The sequence below is a fragment of the Mastacembelus armatus genome, chromosome 4, assembly GCF_900324485.2.
Source record: "Mastacembelus armatus chromosome 4, fMasArm1.2, whole genome shotgun sequence".
Classification (NCBI taxonomy): Eukaryota; Metazoa; Chordata; class Actinopteri; order Synbranchiformes; family Mastacembelidae; genus Mastacembelus; species Mastacembelus armatus.
The window spans coordinates 1,249,108-1,269,845 of record NC_046636.1 but is presented as its reverse complement, the minus strand read 5'-3'; the positions used below and the strand labels follow the sequence as shown (position 1 = coordinate 1,269,845).

General features: G+C 48.4%; 1 protein-coding gene across 6 annotated transcripts in view; it reads right to left on the bottom strand.

The window, feature by feature from the left end:
- The window catches only part of pde4dip (phosphodiesterase 4D interacting protein), a 69,481-nt gene that overhangs the window by 12,613 nt on the left and 36,130 nt on the right, over positions 1–20,738 (bottom strand). For 4 of the 6 annotated variants that reach the window (XM_026323167.2, XM_026323169.2, XM_026323168.2 and 1 more), the window contains exons 1-20: positions 11,519–13,688; positions 10,055–10,192; positions 9,806–9,925; positions 9,586–9,678; positions 9,165–9,374; positions 8,923–9,081; positions 8,699–8,794; positions 8,380–8,517; positions 8,121–8,300; positions 7,611–7,805; positions 7,282–7,536; positions 6,838–7,003; positions 4,652–4,758; positions 4,324–4,490; positions 3,984–4,245; positions 3,690–3,870; positions 3,433–3,549; positions 2,604–3,075; positions 1,887–2,122; positions 1,712–1,760 (exon numbers count right to left, since the gene is read on the bottom strand). In XM_026323167.2, coding sequence (XP_026178952.1) covers positions 1,712–1,760; positions 1,887–2,122; positions 2,604–3,075; positions 3,433–3,549; positions 3,690–3,870; positions 3,984–4,245; positions 4,324–4,490; positions 4,652–4,758; positions 6,838–7,003; positions 7,282–7,536; positions 7,611–7,805; positions 8,121–8,300; positions 8,380–8,517; positions 8,699–8,794; positions 8,923–9,081; positions 9,165–9,374; positions 9,586–9,678; positions 9,806–9,925; positions 10,055–10,192; positions 11,519–12,796 — 4,619 coding nt within the window. In that variant the 5' untranslated portion in view covers positions 12,797–13,688. Of the gene's footprint in view, positions 1–1,711; positions 1,761–1,886; positions 2,123–2,603; positions 3,076–3,432; positions 3,550–3,689; positions 3,871–3,983; positions 4,246–4,323; positions 4,491–4,651; positions 4,759–6,837; positions 7,004–7,281; positions 7,537–7,610; positions 7,806–8,120; positions 8,301–8,379; positions 8,518–8,698; positions 8,795–8,922; positions 9,082–9,164; positions 9,375–9,585; positions 9,679–9,805; positions 9,926–10,054; positions 10,193–11,518; positions 13,689–16,177; positions 16,214–17,374; positions 17,490–17,705; positions 17,867–17,957; positions 18,139–20,336; positions 20,414–20,738 lie in introns of those variants that run through there. The other 2 variants (XM_026323172.2, XM_026323173.2) reach the window with 2 other exon arrangements.

Sequence of the window (20,738 nt, the reverse complement as noted above, 5' to 3'; positions counted from 1 at the left end):
TACCCAACAACAGCGGTCGAGCTGAGAGGACCACACCGACGTTACTGCATGTTTTCATTGACTACATGTGTATGTGTCACACAGCAGCTGCTAATCTCTGGTGATGGATTTATCTGTTTGATTCTGTTCATCTCACTCAGGTACGAAAATCAAAGGGATGTGTAATGAAAGCAGGTTACAAGTGACTGAACATCCAGGACATCACCCATCATTTATCCAGAGGCCATCCAGCTGTTGGTTACAACAGACCAGGCTGCACATGCAATATTCATAAAATCCACTAGACACAGAATATCTGCAGCACTTTTCTTCCAGATACCACAGGCAAACAGGTGAAAGTGTTCCAGACCCTTTACTCAATATGTGGAGTTCATGATGTGATTAAACCATCCAGTCATTCTCTATATTGTTCATCCTACAGGGTGGGGGGCCAGGAGCCAATCCCAGCATGCAGCAAGTGAGAGGCGGGTCCACCCAGGACACAGGAACAACATGCAGGCTCCACACAGAAAGGACCCGGGTCGGTAGCTTTGGTGAAAAGGGACTGTGCCAGAAAACCAAAACTAGGAGCTAAAAGAGGCTAAAAAGCTCTGCACAAATGCACAATGATGAGAGTTCGTCGCTCTGAGCCACATCTTGATATTGATTACACTAAGCCTTAATAATTACACAACATTTTCTCTAGTGCTCGCCCTGCAGACCCACTACCATCATAGTGACCGTCATCAAGAAAAAGCCCTGCAGCAGGAGGTTGGGACTTTTGTGCTGCTCTTGTGTAACTTGTCCTGCTCTCACTTGTGCTGCCAACCCTGTTGTTTATCTCTCATCATCGCTCTCTGACTAATTAGCTGACAGATCCACCGGACAGTTCGGGTTCATGCTCGGACTGTGCCCTGCTGTCCCAGGGAGAATTAATGAGTCTGGATGAACGGGTGCTGGAGGCGGAGGCCCGGTCGTGGATTCTGCCCTTCAGTGCTGTGATGTCAAACCACTTGGAGGTTTTGTAATGAAGTGGTTCTCAGTTAAATTAAATAAGGCTGCGTGTGACTCAGAGGAGGTAAGATGTGATAGAAAGTTTGGGATTTATTCTCACCAGTTAGAAAAGACTTGTATGTTTTGACAGGCCCAACATATGTTGACTAGTTTTTCTCTGTTGCAATGATTCATGATGTTTTGTGTTTGGGCATGTGTTAAACAACTATTAGCTCAGATGTTCCTAAATGACAACCAGATATACTGTGGAGGTAAAAATCAACAATTCACTGCTGGGAAATTTAAAAAAAGATGTTTCATACTGCAACACAAGACTGAACTTAATAATATACAGGTCAACTTAAATAAGACACGACCCAGTTTGTGTTTTATCCCAGTTTACCACTGGCTGATGTGGAAAATGGCCTTTAAAATAAAGTGTACTCTGAAAATGTTGCTGTTTTGTAAACATCCACAGGGAGATCTGCTCATGTTTCCATCCAGCCCACCGGCCCTTCCTTCCTCATTCATTACCCAATTAGCTCTGTCATTAATCAGCCTCATTATCGAGTGAGCATCTGATTATCCTGCCCTGAGGAACAAACAGCAGCCACAGCGTCAGACACGAAACTTTCCACTGACCGACACGAGCCTGCTGCTCGTCCACACAAAGACAGAACACACTGACGGGCTCAGATCACACACAGCAAACAGGAAGATGGTGGAAATGAGCACTGACCGGATGGCGAGCAGCTCAGTCTTCTCATCTGGATCCTCAGGATGTTCTCCTGCAGGAAACAAACAGAGAGCACGGACGTCGTTAACTTAATCACACACATAATTAAACCTGAAGCCGATCAGACATTTCTCAGAAACGTCTCAGTCTCTGTAGGACAAAATGAATAAAGACTCACGTCCGCTGATCTTCGCGCTGACTCGCTGTGCCAGGGCGCTGCTCTGAGCCAGCTGCTCCCTGAAGCTCTGGCCCATGTAGTAGTCGATGTCGTTGGCCCTCAGCAGCTCCTCGAAGGCCTTGGTGGTGTCGCCCAGGTGCTGGGTGAGGATGTTGCACACGCCCCGGCCCTCCCTCAGCCGCTGACGCAGGTGAGACAGCTCTCGGGCCTGAGCCTGGATCAGCGTGTCGAACTTACTACTCAAAAACAAGAAATTAATAGTATTGAGACCAACTAACACGTAAACTCTCTGGTTTTCTTTAACACCTGCACGTTGTCAGTTAAAAACAAAAACTCAGTCCTGTCTGCTGCCTGGTCTCTAAACCCTGGGCTCAGGACTCAGTGATCCCTAAGACTCATGTTTGGCCATTTTAGGACCAGATTCAGCTTCACTGCAGCTACAGATTGGTCACACATGGAACAACATGTTCCCGACCTGGTGTCAGTTAATCCCCTCGGTCTGTCAGGCAGCAGAGTTTACATGAAAACATCTGTGGTTACACTTGATTAACACGGACTGGTCGGACCATCTCTGACCAGACTGAGCCACAGCAGCAGGAGACTCCTACTGTAGAGGAATTACTGTCTTGGACTGTGATCTTCAAATGAAAGGATTTGCCTGTTTATCACAAATCATTTATACGCTCACGTCTATAAATATATGCGCCTGTCACTCACCCAGGCCAGGTGACAGACTTTCCATCCTGGTCCACAGACTTCTTGCCTCCTTTCCTCAGCTGGTCCTCCAGCGCGTCCACGCGGGACACCAGCTCCTGGAGACCCTTGTCTGGGTGAGGGTGACGGGGTGACGCCAGTGGCCCTCCATCAGATGACTGCCAGCCCTCATCGTCCTCCGCCCCGCTCTGGGAGGGCGAAGCTTGGAAGGACCAGTTGACCTTGCGGGGTGTGGCGGGTCCATAGTCGCTGGAGGTGGAGTGGGAGCGGAGGCGGCTCTGGAGCCCACGGATCACCCCCTGAGAACGGGACAGCTGGGAACGAAGGTCCTCGACGAGGCGCTGCAGAGACAACACCTCGTCTCCATAACCGGACCTCAGCGTGGTGCATTTAGTGATTGTGGAGCTGCTGCTGTCGGCAGGCCACCACTGGGATCCACAGTCCAGAGACGTGCACATCTCCAGGTCATCGAACTCTGTCAGGAAACACAGCAGCTTCGGGTTTAGGCTGAAAGTCCCTTTACACAGCGTTACACAGCATTATTATTATTATTATTATTATTATTGTTGTTATTATTGTTATTGTTATTATTATTATTATTACTATTATCATTATTATTATTATAGTTGTTGTTGTTGTTGTTGTTAACAATTCAAAGAAACTGCTGAGCAGAAATACAAAGTGGTTCTGATTCCTGTCAGGACTTTCCTTTGCTGCCCTCTGGTGGTTCGACCCCATAGTTGGTTTCATGATGTTTATGGTGGAAAAGTGTGTCCTCAGAGACCCGGAGCAGCCCCGGGCTCCTCAGACAGTGGGAGTATCGGGATCATACCTGGGCTGCTGGTGTCTTCCCTCTCGGCCTCGTTCTCACTGCGGCCGCAGGTCTCGTAGCCCAGATCCTGCAGGTCCACCTGGATCAGTTTACTGTCTTGCTGAACTGCTGTCTCTGCTGCACAGACACACAACAGGAAAGAGTCAGCACGGTTGCCCCCAGCTTTTCGGATCCACATTAGTTTTACACATCCAGGGTATTTTCACAGTGACTCTGGGTGGGTCAGTCCTACGTTTGTGCAGACTGACAACACTCACTGAGCAGATCCCTGCAGGCTTTGAGCTGCTCGGCCTGAGCCTGCACCGTGGCCTCAGAAACCATCAGTCTCTCCTTCAGCTCTTTGCTCCTCTGCTGCCGATGAAGCGTCTTCTCACAGATCCCAGAGGACTCGGTGACCCGTTGTCTGCCGCACGCCGCCTCACCGCCCAGGTCACCGGCCTGGATACAGGAAGAGCAGGAGAGACTGTGATGGTTGGGAACGGGGACTTTGTACTGAGACAACCAGCGTTTAAATAAAATCTCCTTTAAACAGGTACGATATGATCCCCTACCTGTGAGGAGCCACTCCTCTTCCTCTGCTCATCACTGATCCCGGTGTCGTCATCCCAGGCGTCCCACAGCTCAGAGCTTTCCTCCTCCTCCTCTTCATCCTCCTCCACGCCCTCTATAGTCACATCCAACTCATCCTCCTCATCCTCCTCTTCACCCTCCAGCACCTCCTGCTGGTCACTGTGTTTACTGTCAGCCTGCACGCCCTCATGCAGCTGATGCTTTAAGCCTTGGTTCTCGTCTTGCAGGCTGAACAGAGCTCTCCTGTGAAACAGAGGGAGACGAGGTCGATTAAACCATAAAAACACAAATTCCTTCCAGTCGTTTAGTAAATGCTCTGACCTCATCTGTGACAGTGAGGAGAAGCCGGCCTTCTCCAGCTGAGCCTTCAGCTCTCCCAGCTCTCTCTCCACCGCCCTCTTCTGCTCCACCAGCTGTTTGACCTCCATCAGGCCCTGCCCCTCAAACAACAGATCCTGGGCCGGTGCCATACCTGGACCTCCTGAACCCTGAGCACACACGCTGAATTAGAAACAAGCCCCCGAGCTGTTCTCACCACACAACACAATCACAGCATTACGTCTGTTTTGAAGGAGTCTCGCCATGTAAACAGACCAGACATCCAAGATAAATGCCCCTGATTCACAGCAGATGTTCCAGATGTTTGTACCTTGGTGTTGGTCTGGACCCTCAGTCTGTTCTCCTCTTCATCAACGCTCTCAGTGTACTCGCTGTTCAGATCATCATCAGCCTCATCTTCATCCTCTGAGCTCAGTTCTACAAGAACAAGATACAATTTTACACCATTAAATTAACTTCTTTCATAGTTTTTCACTTACACTTTTGTCTTTGGTTAATTCAGGACCTGTTGGAAACACCTGCCCCCCCCCTCACCCAGCTGTTACAGCTGTTTACGTACAGATAAACAGCCTGTGGTTCACAGACTGAACTAAAAACACTCTGAAATCAATTAACAATATCTAATCACATGTCCACTAAAAGGTGTTAGGGACCAGTAGGGACCAGCAGGGATGGATTTGCCATGACAGCACAGAATTATGGGTGATCTGTGAAATTTGACATATAGCTGAGAAAGTAAACCTTGGCCTTAACACACCCTGTTTCTACCTGCGTTCACTGGTGAAGGACTGGCTCTTCTTATCATCACAAATATCCTGTTTAAAGGTTTATTTCTAGGTTCATAAATGACTCCTGGGATTTTTCCTCATATCTGTACAATTTTAAACTTTTAACAACCTGCATCTTTTATTCCACAATAGCAGGTGAATTACACCTGGTGGGTTTTAAAAGTTCATCATTTAAACGTTTCAGCCAACAAACTTTAAAATAAGATAATGGGGCTGAACTGTTTTTGTAAGTGTAAAGAATCTTTACTTAGACGACAAATTATTATTTTACTGAAGTCTAGTCAGACTCCCATGGCCACTGCTATGGACTGAAACTCACATTGTGTAAGTATAATTAGTTGTGTGTTGTCGTGGTGCTTTGGTTTGACAGTGGGGAGAACAGGGCTGGACTGGGTTCCTCTGAAACTGGACTCTGTGCTAAAGTGACTGAGTGTGGAAAGTATGTGGTTTTTATTCATGAAGACAGAGAAAAGCGTTCAATATGGAGGGAAATGAAAAGCAGTGCCTTAAAGCAGACAAACCTCCTGAAATCACAAACCCATAATACAAGTTAGCATTCAGGTTTATTTATTGAACTGCTGGAAACATGTTGGGCTCAGGACGTTTATAGAGTCGACTAAAGGTGCAGGAATATCTGAAACAAACGTGGGTGAACTTCAGTCTGTGCAGACACGGACTTTACATTCTTCACTTTAATGGGACGATTAAGAAAAGAGACATTGGTACATACTCTGCTCCAGTGTCACACTGAGGATATTCACTTATATTGAACCACAGAGTAATAGAGCTGATGGCTGCTGAACTGCACAAAGTCTAATCCAGTCACAGAAGCAAAGACACATTTGAAAGATCCGTGTGTTTTCTCCATAAAGACAGCTGTAAACAGCGAATACAATAATAACAAGCATGTGGCTGTGCTTATCTTTTGTTCAGTCACACATTTATGGCATCACTGCAGCTCATTCATGCAAAGACACACACACACACACGCACGCACACACGCACGCACACACACACGCACACACACACACACACACACACACACACAGTCGTATGTTAGGACTGGTATTAATATTCTGCCAAAATATAAAACATCCAAACCTTTAGCTTTACTAAATGAAGCTGTGCTGACCTTCATACAAAATATAAAATATCACAGGAAGCAGAAACAGATGCAAAGTCACAATAACGGCACTAAACATTAACAAAGCTGTGAATTCAAACATCTTTTCAGGTGTTTCCACCTGCTGTGTGTGTGTGTGTGTGTGTGTGTATTTCATATTTGAGGCTCTTTCTTAGCTCGTTGTTTGTGTGCACAAACCTCAAAATGACACAAAACAACTTTCTACTGGTTTTTAGCCTCTTAGATTCCAGACATGATGGTTTCCCAGATTTAGAGAATAAAAGTCAGAATTAATCCAAACCAAATTTACAGAACATGCACTGTGCAAAATGTTAATGATCTGTTCTACATATGTCTCATTAATAAAACAAACAGGAGAAACAACTGTTTCAAAGAGCTTGGAGTTAGAGGTTCAAACACCACCACCCCCACTGGTCACACCAACAATGTTCAGGGTTAGTATTTAACACCCCCCCTCCAGTACCACAGGTTTGGTTTAAGGTAAATTAGTACAAAGACCCTCAGAGTCCACTCGGTCCCCACACCGCAGTCACAGATACTGTCCCATGCTTCTCTGATGCCCACCTCCAAACTCGGGCTGCCTGCTGTTGGCTCGGTCACGACCCAGGATGGGGCCCCTGGGTGGGGGCCCGTCTCGCTGCACCAGGCTCTCCCTCAGCTCCTCGACCTCCCGAGTCAGTTGCTCAACTAGCGGGAGGCCCGAAGGGTCCACCATCTGCCTCTGCAGGTCCTACAGCACGTGCACACACACATACACACACACAGGACCATAAAATAAACTTCAATCATTCACTCCAACATTTCGTTTTGATGTTTCTGTCAACTGAAGCTCAACACTTCCTTCATGTTTCAAATTAAAAGCCCTCCAGTGGCTCCCTGACCAGCTTTTAACATAGAACTAGAAAGAGTAGAACCACTAGGAAAGAAGAAGCAGCTCAGATCAGAGTATGACCTGATCTGTATTTCCGTATGTTACTGTACTGGACGTGCTCCCTGTCTCCCACTGACCCTGATCGTCTCCTCCTTCACATGCAGCGTCCTGCTGAGGGAGTCCAGCTGGGCGGCCTGACTCCTGCTCAGCTCCTGGTTCTCCTTCTCCCTCCTCAGAGCCAGATGCAGCTCCTCCTGCAGCGCCTGCAGCTCCACACCTGAGTCTGGTCCAGAGTCAGACCTGGAGCCGCAGCCTGAGTTCAGCTGTCGGCGGAGCTCCTGCAGCCTCGACGTCTGCTCGGTCATCACCTCGCCGAGCCGGCTCGCAGAGTCCTGCAGGGAGATCGATGTAAGTTTTTTTTCTGCATGTGGTGCTTTAGTGTTTCAGCTGAGTTTTGTTGCAGTACCTGGATATACTGGTCCCTGGCACCGATGGCTCTGAGCAGATCCTGGACCTGCTCTTGGTGCTCTTGGGCTTGACGCGTTCGGTCAGCGAGCACCTCCTGGAAGAGGCGGTCTTTGAGCTGGAGGCGGACCTTCAGCTCCTCCAGCACCTCGACCGGAGCTGATTGGATCTGAGTCAGCAGAGAGCAGCGCAGGTCCTACAGCGCAGGGAAGAACCATGAAAACACAGGGAGAAAATCAACAACCACAACCATCTGAGGATTTATGGTGTTTGTACAACTGTCAACCAGACAGTTCATCTGTTTCCTACCTGCTCTTCACTATTGTTTCAGTATTACAAAGGTATTTGTATAAAATTGTATTTTAGCGTATTTGAAAGGCCGCGTGCACATATTTTAAAATTCATTGTCTTACACCGCCTGTGACTAGACAGAGAACATTTATCCTGCAGCTGTGAAGCTTAAAGCAGAGGCAGTGAATCCAGGTGATCTCCAGGTGATCTCCAGGTGTACCTGAGCCTCCTGCGTGCGGTTGTGCAGGGCTGCCTGCAGCTGGCCGATGATGCCGTCTCTCTCTCTCAGGACGCGGCTCTGCCTCTCCTCGCTCTCCTGCTGCTGCCGCTGGACGTTCCTCCACCCGTCACACACCTGTTCCAGCTCCAGAGCTTTGCCCCTCACCAGCACCTCCAGGCTCTGACACACACACAAACGGCCAATGAAGAGGCGGTGCAGGTGGTGGTGTGAGCAGCCAAAAGAAAGTGTGTTTTCTTACAGCAATAGTCTCCTCGTTGTTGGTCAGGACACAGCGCTGTCGCTCCAGGTCTCTCTCCTTCTCTCTGAGCAGCAGCTGAAGACGACGAGTCTCCTCCTCTTTCTCCTCCAGACAACGAAACCTCTCGTCCACCGCTCGCTGCAGGTCGGCCACAAAAACCACAGTCACAGAGGCTGACGCTCATGTTGATGTGATGGCTTCACAGTATAGGTGAGAAACTCCACCAGACAGGTGAGACATAGCTCACAGGACAGAGCGGGTGTCATGACTAAATACTCAAGCACTAGTGTGTGTGTGTGGGTGTGTGTGTGTGTTTTACCTCCAGAGCTCGATCTCTCTCTTTAATGCGCTGGCGGAGTTTGTGAAGCACAGAGTCCCTCTTCTCCTTTGGATCCTCCAGCAGCTCGCTGTAGTCCTGGGGGCAGCAGAGAGTGTGTTTCTGAGGACTCTGGTTTAGTCTTCTCTAGGTTTAGTTTTCATGCAGCATCTGGCTGCTGTTTACGAGCATGCAGACTGAAGCATGTCTGAGAGTGTATGTCTGACCTCCAGCAGCCGGTCTTTAACCTGCAGAGACGTCCTCAGCTCCCTAATGGTCTTCTCTTTCTCCTCCTGCTGCCTTTGTCTCTGGAGCTCTCCCTCTCTCAGCTGCTCCTCTCTCTCCTGCAGGGCCAGCCGAGCCTTCTCCAGAGCCAGCTGCAACTCCTGAACATCACACGACACCATAAAGCAAGGAGATTTCTCTCATTCAAATCAGAGACTAAATATGCTGCCAATGCTTTTCTCACCTGGCTGTGTCTCTGCGTGTCCCTCCTGTGCTGCAGCGCCCCCTGCAGGTCTTTCTCCAGCCTCTGCAGGGCCCGGCTCAGGTCCTCCTGTGCTCTGGCTGCCTGCTGCTGTGACCGCTGGCTGGCCTGGACCTCCAGCTGAGACTGGAAGAAAGACGCCTGCAGAGCCAGGACTTCACTCTGACTTCGGACACTCTCTGCCCCAGACACCTGCAGCCACAGCAGGTGGGAAGGTGAGGACACACGTGTATGAAGGACGGAGTGAAAACACTGAAAAAGGACCATGAGCTCTGGTTTAAACCTGAGCTTAAACACTGTGTTAAAGCCGTAGAAGCGTAATATGAAAGTAGCCATGAGAAGGAAGTCGTTTGTGTGCAGTTGTGTGTATGAGGCTGAGTCAGTGTCAGGATGGAGGACAGACCTGCAGCTGCTGCAGCTGGTGACGGTTGGCGAGCTCTTTAAGAGAACACAGCATCTTCTTTTGCTCCTCAATCACCCTGTACAGTTCTGCAGCCTGCGCGCACACACACACACACACACACACACACACACACACAGAGTTCAAGACTGAAACTGTGACTCTCTTGTTTGTTTCCACTTGAACACGTCCTCTCTACTTCCTCCTCTCCATCCATCACTACCTCGGCCTCCTTGGAGCCGACGCTATCAGAGATGCTCTGGATGTTTCGCTCCTGCCGCTGGGCTTCCTCCTGGGCCGACCGCAGCTCCAGCTCCATCTCACCAAGACGCTGCTGCAGCTTCTACACACACACACATTAAGCATCAAAGCTCCTCATTAATTTAATACGTTTTCTGTTTTGACTTGTGGAAAAGCAGATTGAGCTGAACGAAGCACAGGGCAGCGGCTGGGATTGGTGACATGCTCCTACCTGGTTTCTGGTCTCGCTCTCTCTGATCTTGGCCTGCAGAGAGCGGACCTGGTCCTGGGCCTTCTGCAGCTCAGTGACACACTGACCTGCAGCGCTCTGATACTGACTCAGCTGAACCTGCTGCTCGTCAATCAGCCGCTGAAAAACACAGGACGACACAAAAGAAACATGGCAGGAGATCATGAGACGATGGAACAGATCATTGACCAGTATCCATAAATATCTGTCAAATACTGGATTTGACATTTGATACTTTTAAACAGCACCACAGGCTCATAATGTAGGACTAGTCCGTGTATTGTGGTGCTACAGCACAGAACCAGGGGATTACCTGATAGTTTCCTACAAAGACACTGAAACAGATGGACGACTGTGTTGAGTTTATACGAAGCTCCATTTAAACACAAACTGACCTCTAACTATATTTTTGATCTTATTCTTCATGGCAGACAAATAAACGCTTCTTCTTATTATTATTAGCAAACTATTTGAGTCATAAAATCAAATTTGATAAAAAAAGATGTAATTTTAGAAGTGACAGTTGGCCTCTGTTATTTAAGATAAACTATAAATGCTTTAGCTACTGAGCCACAAAGTCAAACTAGTACCACAGGTTAGGTTTAAGGTAAACAGCTGAATCTGCAACCTGCTTATGTGCAACAACCAGCTGGAGCATTAAACTAGCAATAAGCAATAAGCCTCCAAGACGGATCTTAATGCGTGTTTCTGAGAAATCCCTGCTACTGTCGAATCATAAAAACACCTGCAGTTAAAACACTTAGATGCCAAGTGCACAGATAAACCTCAGTGGTCTGGTTTTAAACTGTCAGAGCTTTAATCTGAGCGTGACTGACAGGAGCAGCCTGGTGTGTTGCTGCATCACAGACTGTATTTACTGGGCCACACTCAGTCTAATCATTAACATAACAATAGGAGATATGAAGCTGGATCTGACTGAGCAGGGCCGCCTGCACACGGGCCGACCGATGGAGCCCCTGGAGACTGTTCCCATGGCAACGTGGGCGTTGCTAGGGTACCAGCGAGAAGGGGTATTTATGCTCCCTGAGAGGGAAACCGAGGCAGCGACTGTGTGCAGCTTTGTCAGCGTGAACGAGGCCGGATGGCAGCCACACAAACCTGATCCCGAGTCTAATGCTGCAAATGAATCCTGATTGGAAATGAGCAGATCCAGGTTTTAAATCGGTTCCAATGTTCCCACACGTCACTCGTTTGTCCCAGTTTGTCAGTCTGGGTGTTCACTTATTGATTTTATCTGCAGTAACGTCTGAGATACTGACTTCGGTCTGGACCCATACTAGTCCTGTTTCCAGCTCAGAGTGTGTCTGCACTAATGGACAGTGAACAACTCTACGTTGGTCCTGGTGGGTGTTTTCAGTAACCCTGGATCCTACAGTACCCATAATGCAACTCAACAGCGCTAAGTGAGCATGGTGGACGAACTACCTGCTGAAAGTGGAACGGCCCACACTGAACATAATCATCCAGCCACTGCTCCTCCATCTCCGCCAGCTCCGCCCGCAGCTCCTGCTCGGCACACGGGGTCACGACCTCTGGCACGGGCTGGTGGGGGTACAGCTCACAGTCTGCTGCCCCTGCACAGGGCGACCTCAGTGGGAGGGACAGCGACAGGCTTTGCTCCAGTTTGGCTTTGACCAGAACTGGGAGCTTGCTGCCCCTGTGAGGCTTCACTGGCTGGTACTCCCACCCCCTCAGGAGGCTCAGCATCATCTGAAGCCCAGAGACAGAGCTCTCACTTGGGGCTTTGTCCCATGATGCCTCTCTACTCACTGGAGCCTCCTCCGCATCTTTGTTGGTTTCAGGTTCCTCTCTGTCGTTGAGGTTTGCAGGAGGGCAGCTCACATCCACAGCGGTGTTGAGGGATTCTACAGATGACGCCGGGCTGGGACTTTGGTCACACATGGTTTTATCGGTCTCCAACCCAGCCGACGGGGGCTCAAAGGCAAGAGCTGCTGCCTCAGACTGTCCAGAGACTTTGGTGGAGTCTTCAACCCCTAGAGTGGTTGTGGAGTAGCGGGTAGATGGACCACAGGATGTGCTTCTGCGCCCAACCTTTCGAGGTACCTTGCACACCGCTTCATAGTCAGAATCCGCCACACGCAGCGCCGCACAACCCCTGCACCGCCTTGGCTTCTGCCCAGAGAGGGAGTCTGCTCCTGGGCAGTTGGGGAGGTGGAACTGATGATGTGTGTGGTCCAGAGCGGGATCGTCTTTATCAGCCCATGACTCGTAGACAGAGTAAGTCAGGTCATCCTGGATCATATCAGCGTATCTCACATCGGGCAGGGTGGACAAATCCACCACCAGAGAGTCTTCAGATCCCACCTCAGACCCAACGACCACCACACCGGACCCGGCTGAAGCCACATTCCCATCGTCTGTGTTGTTCTTCCGGTACAGACCCCCGATACACTGCCTCAGCCGGTCTTTCTCCAGCAGCAGCTTGTGGAGGCGCTCCAGAGACAGCGCCTCCACACGAGCGATCACCGTATCGAAGCGGTACATGCGGTCCAGCATGAAGGCGCACTTGGAGCAGGCAAACTCCCCGCGACCATCTCTGGTCAGCTCCCGGCCCAGAGCGTGAGACAGCAGCACCTGCAGGTTGAGCTTTGCCGCCGGGTGGAAAATCCACCTGCGCTGGTTCCCGCAGAGCTCACGGGCACAGATCCTGCAGGCCTCCTTCATCTTGGGCACGTCCAGCATCACAACAACACGTGACCGAGCTGCTTCTCTCAGAAGCACGAACGGGACGCTCCTCTGGTTGGGGGACGAAACCGGAAGCGTTCAGAGAAACCGTGTTGAAGTTCTGCCTGGGGTTCTGGTCAGAAACACAGTCTCAAGCCCCCAAAGTAAAAGAATCTGATGCAGATTTTAAAATCCCATTAAAGAGTTTTTGTGATGCTTTGATGTGATGTGTCCCTCTTCAGCTCCCCTCCATCTGCTTTATTACAGATTTAAATGAAAGCAGTTTGGAGGAGCACAGCGTCCTTCAAAACCTCCACAACAGCCACTAAATGGACCCTGCACTGGGACCGAGAATCTCAAATCTGAAGGGAAATGATTTATCTGCTGCACATTCTACCGAATGAACCCGAGTCTCTGCGGGAACAGACGGGTCAGTTCGATCAGAAGGACTAAGACCCGGTCTCCTGGTGATGAGAACCAGATCAGGAACATCCGTCCACGTTTGTGATCCAGGAAGGCAAATCTCGTCAGATCACGCTGACATGACAACGTGATCACCGCGGATTCAGCGAAGAAGAGTTCCCAGCAGAGCGGATGTCACGCGCTGTCATCGATCCGTGTTCTGATCCGGTCGTTGAACCCGAGGAAGAATCGGTCCCTGTGCAGAACCGACCCGCAGCTGATGTCACCGCTGTTTCCTTTAAATCGCCGACGCCTCTTGTCGTGACAGCATCGCCCGGTTTGCCCCGACACGAACACGGAAAACGCGGCGGACGATTCCTCCGTCGACGGTTCTCGGGTCTGTGGATGCACCGGATCCTCTCTGGGTCCCCTGTCCGGGCTGGGGTCCACCGGCGGAGGCTTCACCGGCTGAGGATGGAGGAGGTTTGACAGCCGACCGGGCGCGTTCACGGCGAGACAGCGAGGCAACACAACGAAGATCGTCTCTGCTGCAGAGAGGTCTCACTCTGCTGCAGAGAGGTCTCACTCTGAGTTCAAAAGGTGTTTGTATTGCAGCCTAACGTGCCATCCTAAAATCATCCTAAAATTATTATCGATCACCTGCTCCAGTGTTTCACACACCGATATCATTTTCTTAGAAAAGCCATGAATCTAGTCGTTTTGAATTAATTATAGCATTTTTATTTACATGGATTGTCTAAAAAGTCATCACTATATTTCTATATTCTCTATAACGACAATAATTTTACTCACAATAAGCATCTTATATTTTAATATAAATAAATATATAATCATTAATTAGCTCAAGGATTCATTGAAAACACGAAATCATGAAGCGAAATGTTTTCATTCCGTAATGTCTTTATTTGAATCTATTTATATTTACCTTTTGGGGAATTATTAAGTTTGAATATTCAGACATCTCTTTTGACTGTTCACTGAAACTCGGACCTGAAGAAGAGGCTCATGTTTCTAATCTGTTTTCCAGTCTCAGACATCAGTGCATGAGTGAGACCTCTCGCTGCTGGATAGACTGAACCTTTTCGCTGAAAACAGGAGGATCTTTGAGCCCTGGCCTCCTCTAAGAAACATCATGGTTTCCTTTATGTTTCCTTTCCCAAACATTAATGTTTCTGTTATTATCTGTTATTAGTCTGTGAACCCAAATCTAAGATTGTAACTTTGAGTCATTGTGAAGTTTCACTCTATATTAGAATCTACAATCTGTTCTTCTGAACAGATCATTGTGGCTTTAAAATGAGAAAACGTATGTTTAAAAACCACTTTCAAAAATAAGAGTCATTTTATTTAAATACGTTACATTAAACACCAGTTGCCATATTTAGGATGTTTTGCACTTTCTCCCACCCGTGGGTGATCGTACCTCTGCTGTTCTCTCAATATGATGTTTGGTACCTGGTGAAACAACGTCCAGCATCACATGACACGACTTTGCTCAGTTAAAGCGGTCTCACAGAGCATGTGCTGAAATCCAGTTCATTTCTCTGTTCTCGCAGGTCATTAACGTCAAAACATTTTGTGACAACGTGTTTAATTCAGAGCGCAACTCCTCCCACGGCCGTGAAGCTTCTCGTGTCCCTGCACGTTTGTGTGTGTGAGCAGGGTGTGAACTGCAGGACTAACAGGTCAGAGTGTTTTCCATCAGGTCCATTAAATACTGGAATGAGTTCATGCTTCTCCCTGGGGCCTTCACATGCGTGTCGCACAGAAAGTGAGAGTGAGGAGGGAGGAAGGGATCACATGACACTTTCATCAAGCAGCAGGACTGAGCTCTTAAAAAGCTGATGTCATTCTCCACAGAGACCTGTTTCCCACAGATACATGAGTCTTCATCAGCCTTTCATTATGGCAGCAGGCTGGCTGGACTGTTGACACACACGTCTCTCAGTGCGATTTGTTTTTCCCTGTCTGTGTGTGTGTGTGTGTGTGTGTGTGTGTGTGTGTGTGTGGACCACCGCAGGACTCCCTGACACTCGTCTGGCCCTCTGTGTCTACATTTGTCACCCTGCAGGCCTCTGGAGACATGACACCAAAACACTGATCGTCCAAACGAGGCACGCAATCAAAGATCAATTAATCCTAATCTGAGATACGGGCCAAACACTGCCGACAGACTGCGGCGGCTGTTTATTTTTCCTCAGAGTGGCAGAAATAGCCGAGTGTGACAGAAAGGACCGCAGAAAGGAGAGATGTCTCCACTGATTTTCTTCTCAAACGTCTCACTTGTTGGGTTGCCAAGTAAACAACCGATTCCTGCTGCGGCCGCCTGAAACCAGCCTCTGTGCAGCAGCCAGGGAGCTGATTGTAATGAGAAATGGCATCAACGGAGAAAGGGAGGCTGCGTTCACAGGACTGTACTGTACATGTGAGCTGACTCTGCATCGACCCTGATCCTGACCTGATATTAGAGACAGCAACACGAGCAGCAGCGATACGAGGGCAGGAGCTGTGGGGCCTATCAGGCAGAGTCCAGGGCCCCCAAAACCCCAGGCTTTAGCTGGTTTGTGCTAATGTATTTTAGAATATGTAGCATAAGTAAAAGTAATAAAGGATTAGCAGTAAAAAAAGTACTTCAAACTAGAAGTATATAAGGTAGTTAACATTCAGAGTGCAGTACTTTTACTTGGAACAGAGGATATTACTCTGTGGTATTTCTACAGTTACTGCAGAAACAGCTCAGTCTGAATTAGTTCAGTTCCAAACATGATGATTTCATTTCATGCTGATTTTAAACTGTGACATATTGAAAAGTCCCTGATTGTCCTGGTTTGTCAGATTGTGCAGTGTAGGTGACACTAGGTGGCGCTCTCTCTCTATGAACAGAGAGGAGGAATTCAGAGAGGCATTCCACCTTAAACACACATGCAGTACTGCTAATACACAGATACACTACAGGTCAGTGAATATTTTCCTTACCTGCATCTGTGCTTGGACCAGCCTCTCCTCAGCGCTCTGCAGAAACAGGAGGAAACACACTTTACACAGAAAACGAGGTTTGGATACTGATACTGCAGTAAATATTTTGAATGCAGGACTTTAACATGAAACAAAGGATTTTACACCGTGGTATTTCTACTGTTACTGCAGTAAAGGCTCTTTGGACTTTTATTCTTTCAGCCCCGACCTCCATTGTTTTTATTAACATGTGGGTTTATAATAAAAACAAGTGTCAGGTGAGGGGAGTGCTCATTAAAGCTAAAAATAAATGAGCTACAGTGGCGTTCAGAGTATGTTTGACAGTAGTACTGTCCTCCTGGCAGTAATCCTCTCTAGTGACTGAAGAAATAACCATAGAGGGAAGTTCATGTCGGCCCCATGTGCACATGTTGTCATGTGCAGCTCTCCTGCTCTGCCAGAGATCCACTGACCCACATGTGGATTTAAAAACAGCCCGATATCTGAGTCCAGTCTGGGGTCTGAGCCAGCATGAGAAGGGCAGGGATGTGTGTGTGTGTGTGTGTGTGTGTTTGGGGGGGGACTCTGGCTCACCTGGTCACTGAGGTCTCTGCCTGTCCTCTGACTCTACACTGTGTCTGGTGACTGTGTGTGGGGGTGACAGCCACACAGAATCAGACGTTTGGATCAACAGTGAACGATGAAGTGTTTTCTGAACCAGGCCTCACCCGTCAGGAGCAAAGCTGCCCCTGATTCTGTTTGCACTTTCTGTCTGAGGTGCTGCACCGCCTTCATTACAGTCTGCGTGTGTCGGACGTGGCTGCTCCACTTCCCTCCTTCCTGTTTCAGATCACTTTTCTTTCTGTTTCCATTCTGACCAGTTCCCTGTCACTACATCCCCATTTTCATGTTAAATATCTACAGGAGGTTTAAACTGTAACTTAGAAAAATATGTGAAAACTGCAAAGACCTTAGAGAATAATGTCACTGACAGACTGTAGGTTAAATCCTGCTGCCCCTGATGTGGACACTGGACATGTCATTTGAGCTATGAGCACCTGATCTGTTCTTCCCATTCAGATGTCAAGTGGTTCCTTAGACACGAGGTTCTCCCTGTTCATAAACACAGGCCCCGTTGTCCTGTAGCTCAGTCTGAGATGTGTTACTGATTGGCTTTGGTTTGTAAATGCAGCAGAGGTGTAGACGGGGCAGAAATACCTCAGCTCCCCGTTCTTTCTTCTTGGCAGGCGAGGAGAGGTTGTGAACTTTGACCTCGAGCTCCTCGACCCGGAGACCCAGTGAATGTTTCTGCTGTGTCAGCTCCTCGATCACCCTGAGGGAAAGGAGGAGAGAGAGCTCTGCCTGTTACAGAGTTACGACTGTCAGAGTAATAAGAGTAACAGTCATTCTACAACAATCGCCCAAAGCGACTTCTCAATAATAAACTAATCAAAGTGTTTCAGAATCTGGACCCAGAGTTTGTTTAAAGTGTTTAAAACATGAACGTTTCCACTGTGACCTTTTCCCTGTAAGTGCCGGTTGAATCCACCTGTCTTTGTCGGCCAGGGCCTGCTGGCTGATCGGTCCACCTGAGCCTCCGCTCTCCTCCATCCTCTCCACCATCTCTCTCTCCAGAGCCAGGCAGCGCTGGGCCTCAGAGTCCGCCAGCGAGGCCATCCGTTCAGCCTCAGCTCTCGCCAGCGAGGCCTCCTGAGCACAGGGAGGAAAAGCTGGTCACTGCTGGTTTACACCCAACCAACGCAAAACTGTGTCAGAGATAATGTTGCGCATCTTGACTAACAAACAACTGCAGATGGTTTTGATTTCTGTCAGCGTCAGTGGGGGTCTCTGTGTGCACCTCTTGCAGCAGCTGAACTTTGGTTTCCAGGATTTCTTGCATGTGGCTGATCTCCTCCTGCCGCTCCGCCAGGCGACGCTGCAGCTCTGCTTCATTCTGATTGGACAGGCTATCTGCTGTTGACCTATGGGACGCCAGTGTGTGGAGAGTAATTACTGTACACAGGAAGCCACAAAATAAAATGCACAGTTCAAGCACAAAACATCTGGTCTCAAAACACAAGACAAGCTGCCAGGTGTTATTTAAAGCAGTGACTGATGTCTGCTCCACGTCCACAAAGAACCTTCAAAGACGACTAAATACAGAAATCCTCCAGCTCACGAGGTCGGAAAGTGTCGCTCCTCCTGTGTTGAAACACTCTGACCTCTCTGTTCTCTGTCAGGTCACACATCCCTGCACAGAGCACTTTGGTTCGGCCTTGGTTTCATCACAGACTCATCTTACACGTTTTGCGTCTGGCACCAGCTGGTTTGTAAAACTCCTCCGTTCTCTGGACTGAAGACCCACTGGAACAAACCGAACTAGAGAGAACTCAGATTGTCCAAACACTAAGTGCTGCCGAGGGTTTGCTGCTGGGCCGTGATAAAGGTGGTGAGGAGGAGCCAGTCTGGTCAGCAGCCTCACTTTAAATAAGTGCTGTTTGTGTGCACAACAGTATGTTCAGGTTAATATGATGTTAGCAGAGGCCCTTTGGATTCCAGACCAGGTTTTCTCCTGTAAAACCAGGTTAGAAATGGCCCCGTACTGATGCCACAGATCTGCATCCGCAGTAAAAACAAACAGCTCGTTGTCCGACTCTGTTTGCACCACATTTGAACCTGAGTTGAAATGTGTTGACGTGTTTTTGAAATTTCACACTGAAAGACAAAGAAACACCTGGAACAGGAAATGAAAGAGTGAACCTCAGGAGAAAAAAATGTCTCTGGACGCCCTGAGAGTGACGGGGCGCAGGTTATTATGAAGCCAGTCTGTCACTGCTCCACCGCTCAGCAGCTCCGACAGCCAGAGGCTCACACTCACATCTATCAGTCAGGCTCTGTTAATAACTCTGACGATAAACTGTGGACACAGAGTTTATTTATGAAACAGGGCACAGACGGAGGGAAACGCCTCAGCACTGACCCCAAACTCCACTCCATCCTCCACATGTCCTCTCCACAGAGACTCAGACTTCTGGCCCTTCTCCTAGTTTTGACAAAGTGCTAAAGTGACTGACTGAACTAATTACAGCCTGTAGTCAATAATAACACTGAAATGAGGCTGATGGTGTTGTTCCTGTGTGGATCCTGCAGGTAAATATTCAGTCAGATCAGTTTTTTTTTTAACAGTTTTCACGTACAGAAGTGTAGCAGGAGCTTTAGCCTGAAAACAACCTGAAGTCTGGATCCTAGTCCAGGTTTTAAAGCAGTTGTGTTGTGCCTGTTAACACATCCAGGGGATAGAGCAACATGAGTGTGGAGATTCTGTGCAATAGTCAGTGTGTGTGTGTGTGTGTGTGTGTCAGTGTGTGTGTGACATGTTTCAGGCAGAATCATTCTCACTACTTTTACACAGTTTGCATTGTCCACATGATGATTTTACCTCCTGAAGTTGTTTATCTGGCCATGACCTAGTTCCCCATTAGCCTTTTAGCTAACGCCGTACATTTACAGTCATTAATGTCCTGCTCCTGCAAGAACCAACAACCCACCTAAGCACACTGTAAATACTGGGGTCTTCGCCTTAGATATTTGTGGATAATCAGTTGAAACATACTGGCAGAGGATAAGCCAGAGTCCACACCCTGGTTGGCAGAGCAGAGGAGCTGAAGAAACCGATCCACTGAGGGGGGACAGCTGCCAACCAGACAGGTGCCGGAGCTCAAATAGTTCCAGACTCAGCAACACAACAAACCAAAAGGCACCACTGCCCTGCACACCGTCCCCCTTCAAAACAAACCCACCCTGGGTCCCTCACCCCCTCTTCACCTCCTCACCCCTTCATCCTGTGTCCCGTTTTAGCACCGAGCTCCTACACGGCGTTCCTCAGAGCTCAGTCCGTGTGGTGAGGGCCAGGTGAGTGAAGGCTTGGTCCCAGGGGCGACCGGGCTCTGATGTACTGATGGACTCATTAAAAATAATCAAACCAGCAGTGAAAAGCTGTTTTTGTACTTCTCAGGCACTTTTCCCTAAAGGCACCAACTCTGTGCAGACCGAGCAGCTGAATATTTGAAACCACTTCTGAATATATTTTTTCGCCTGCTCTACAGATTCATTACACTCTGAGTGAGCGATTTGCTGCAGACACAACAGTCGTCTGTGCAGCAGGACGTCACATACTCACAGTGCTTTCTCCAAAAGCTGCTCTTTGTCCTCAAGCTCCTTTTTCAGACTCTCCACTTTGACCTTCAGCTCAATGTTCTGAAAAACAGATCCAAACAGAACAAGATTAACAGGACAAGCCGCCACAGATTAAAAGGAAAAGCACATTGTAAACTTCTCCGAGTGTTTTGTTCAGAGAATCAGGTGATTCTAGATTAAAACGACTGGATGATGGTGACAAAAGTTTTCATTAAGCCTGTAGTTTTACATATACAGATGTATTTACACACAGAATTAATATAGACTGTCAGACTTACACATAATTAAAGAGACAAACCCAGAGGATCAACTAACCCACAGTCCAGTCCAGACTCTACATGCACCTACTGCATCAATCAGGACAAACTAATCAGAAGTGAAATAC